At 33.3% G+C, this 3,217-nt stretch overlaps 1 protein-coding gene across 1 annotated transcript in view; it reads left to right on the top strand.

The window, feature by feature from the left end:
- HDX (highly divergent homeobox) overlaps positions 1 to 3,016 on the top strand; it is a gene marked incomplete at its 3' end in the record, with an annotated part of 6,700 nt that extends 3,684 nt beyond the window's left edge. The window contains exon 2 of the mRNA XM_010848169.1: positions 1,898 to 3,016. Within this exon, the coding sequence (XP_010846471.1) occupies positions 1,898 to 3,016 (1,119 nt within the window). The remainder of the gene's footprint in view (positions 1 to 1,897) is intronic.
- Between the last annotated feature and the right edge of the window lie 201 nt (positions 3,017 to 3,217).

Genomic DNA, 3,217 nt, shown 5'->3' with positions numbered 1-3,217 from the left:
TTTCTCACCATAGTGAAAGAATAATGTTCATTGAGGTCAAAATTAAATTGATTTTGATTCCTTGCTCTGCCGATAACTGGTCAGGAGATCTTTCTACAAGCTACTTAATATTTCTGAATCTCAGTTTCTTCATTTATAAAATTAGAAAAATTATGCCTAGCAAAGTAGCTTATATGTATGAACACATAATGGAATTCAGTGTTAGCTTTTATTTATAGTTTTACAATATCTGATGTTGTATACAATATAAATATACATTGAAAATTGGATGACTTGTGCAGTCTTCAAAAGTACATCCCACTAAATTAACCAAATACACCTAGTACCATGTTTATGCAAGACTAGGTCATTTAATGTTTTCACTTATTTATTTTTTGAAGTTCTTAAATAGATTAATGGGTTTTAGTAGTTTAAAAGATGATATGCATTTAAAAATAATTATAAATTTTGCTGATTGTTTTATGGAGTGTAATATTTATTGTACATTTTAAGAGGAATAATGATTCATTGTAATAATACTAAGATTGTTATAATACTTATATAAAAGTACATATTTTGTAAACAAATCTTAAATGCCAACCACTGGTATTATTTTTACTGATTTTTTTGTTTATACCCATGGCTGATTCTTTTTGACATTTGACAGAAAACAACAAAATTGTGTAAAGCAATTATCCTTCAACTGAAAAATAAATAAGGTGGCCAAAAAAAGACAGAAAAAAAAAGGCTAAAAGAAAACAAAAGTAATATATATTCAGTGTATAAAATTCAGTAAGTAGATAAAAGCATAAAGAAGAAAATAGCTACCATAAATTAATGACAAACTGGAAAAGTTTTTGCAACTTGTGACAAAGTGCTGCCAACTCTAGTAGAAAATTGCTCTTATAAATCAATTAAAAACGACAAACACCCCAATACAAAAATTAGGTTTTTTTTAACTGGTATAGGTAACGTGTAAGCAATTCAATGAAAGTAACCATAGAAACTAAAATCTAAACAGCAATTATATACCTTTTCTTAACTCCTGGACTAATAGATACTACAAAAGTATAATGCAAAGTGTTGTTGAGGTGTGGGGAAGCCAGTACTTTTATAAATTGGAGGGTAATTAGAAAATGTCAAAAAGTCAAGCAATTTTCCTTCTAAGATGACATTCTAATGGACCAATAGAACAATGATGCATGTACAATGTTGTATTTCAATATGTCTTATAATAGTGAATATTTCTAAAAGTAATCTAAATTCTTAGCAATATTAAATTAACCAAGTTATGATATATTCATAGAACAGAAATTCTTGCTACAGATTAATTGGCTGGATTTTGAGGAGAAGAAAAAAAAATACTATTCGATCAAAGCTTCTGGGGCTTCCCTGAAAGCTCAGTTGGTAAAGAATCTGCCTGCAGTACAGGAAACCCTGGTTCGATTCCTGGGTTGGGAAGATCCACTGGATAAGGGATAGACTGCCCATTCCAGTATTCTTGGGCTTCCCTTGTGGCTCAGCTGGTGAAGAAGCCACTTGCAATGCAGGACACATGGGCTCAATCCCTAGGTTGGGAAGATTCCCTGAAGAAGATAAAGGCTACCCACTCCAGTATTCTGGCCTGGAAAATTCCAGTCCATGGGATTGCAAAGAGTTGGACACAACAGAGCAACTTTCACAAACAATTCACATCAAAGTTTCTAGATATTTATTATGTGCTGGTTCCTGATGGTCTCTGACCTTATTTTTTACTTTTTCTTTTACTGTATATTTTTTTCTTTTAAATTTGTATAGGCCTTGATTTTATGACAAATGAGAATATAAACTATCACATAGAAATTGATTTTCTTGGTTTTTTATTAAGAACTTTTCCATTATATATATATATATATATATGTATTTTTTATTCTTTCAGACGTGGGTTGGCAATAAGAGAAGAAAAATGAGTAGTAAGAATTCTGAATCAGGAGCAACAACAACAGGAACTGTTTCTGGTACTTCTTTGGCAGCTCCAGATGCTACAGTCAGAAATGTGGTTAATATTGCTTCACCCTCAAGTCAACAGTCTTCTTGGACATCGCCCAATAATGATGTCATCATAACTGGTATATACAGTCCAGCCAGTTCATCAAGTAGACAAGAGACAACCAAGCATTCAAATACACAAATTACAGAAGCACATAAAATCCCTATTCAGAAAACAGCCAGTAAAAATGATACTGAGTTTCAGTTGCACATTCCTGTTCAAAGACAAGTAGCACACTGTAAAAATGCCTCTTTACTCTTAGGTGAAAAAACAATTATTTTGTCAAGACAGACAAGTGTGCTAAATGCTGGAAATTCTGTATACAATCACACAAAGAAAAACTATGGAAGCTCTTCAATGCAAGCCTCTGAGATGACAGTACCTCAAAAGCCATCTGTGTGCCACCGACCTTGCAAAATTGAACCAGTTGGAATTCAAAGATCATATAAGCCTGAACACACAGGTCTATCATCACATAACTTATGTGGGCAAAAACCATCTGTTAGAGACCCTTACTGCAGAACACAAAATTTGGAAATCCGTGAAGTATTTTCACTGGCAGTTAGTGATTACCCACAGAGAATTCTGGGAGGAAATCCCCCACAGAAGCCTCCTAATTCGACAGAAGGAACTTGTTTGTCAATTGCAATGGAGACTGGAGATGCTGAAGATGAGTATGCCAGAGAGGAAGAATTGGCATTGATGGGAGCACAGATACCAAGCTACTCAAGATTTTATGAAAGTGGCAGTTCCCTTCGAGCTGAGAACCAAAGTACAACTTTGCCTGGACAAGGAAAAAATATGCCAAATTCACAAATGGTGAATATTAGAGACTTGTCAGACAATGTACTGTATCAAAACAGAGAAAACCATTTGACACCACGGACCTCATTACATACAGCATCTACTGCAATGTACAGTAATACAAATCCATCACGAAGTAATTTTTCTTCACATTTCGCATCATCAAACCAATTGAGGTTATCACAAAACCAAAACAATTACCAGGTAATGTGTAAGTTTGTTTTATAAAGGTTTTATAAAAATTTGTTGGTATAAAAATTGTTTTGGTAATCAATTAGACTTGAGACCTGGGTCACTTAACTCATATTTTGAAGTAATTTGAATTTCTTTTTTCTTGTAAATGGTGGTTTGGGGTCAACTCTTTAAAGAATTTTATGCTTTCTTTGTCATGTTTAAAAATGGTGA

The sequence above is a fragment of the Bison bison genome, unplaced genomic scaffold (assembly GCF_000754665.1).
Source record: "Bison bison bison isolate TAMUID 2011002044 unplaced genomic scaffold, Bison_UMD1.0 scf7180017849887, whole genome shotgun sequence".
NCBI classification, from domain to species: Eukaryota; Metazoa; Chordata; class Mammalia; order Artiodactyla; family Bovidae; genus Bison; species Bison bison.
The sequence above is the reverse complement of the archived record's forward strand: the minus strand, read 5'-3'. Positions and strand labels throughout refer to the sequence as shown.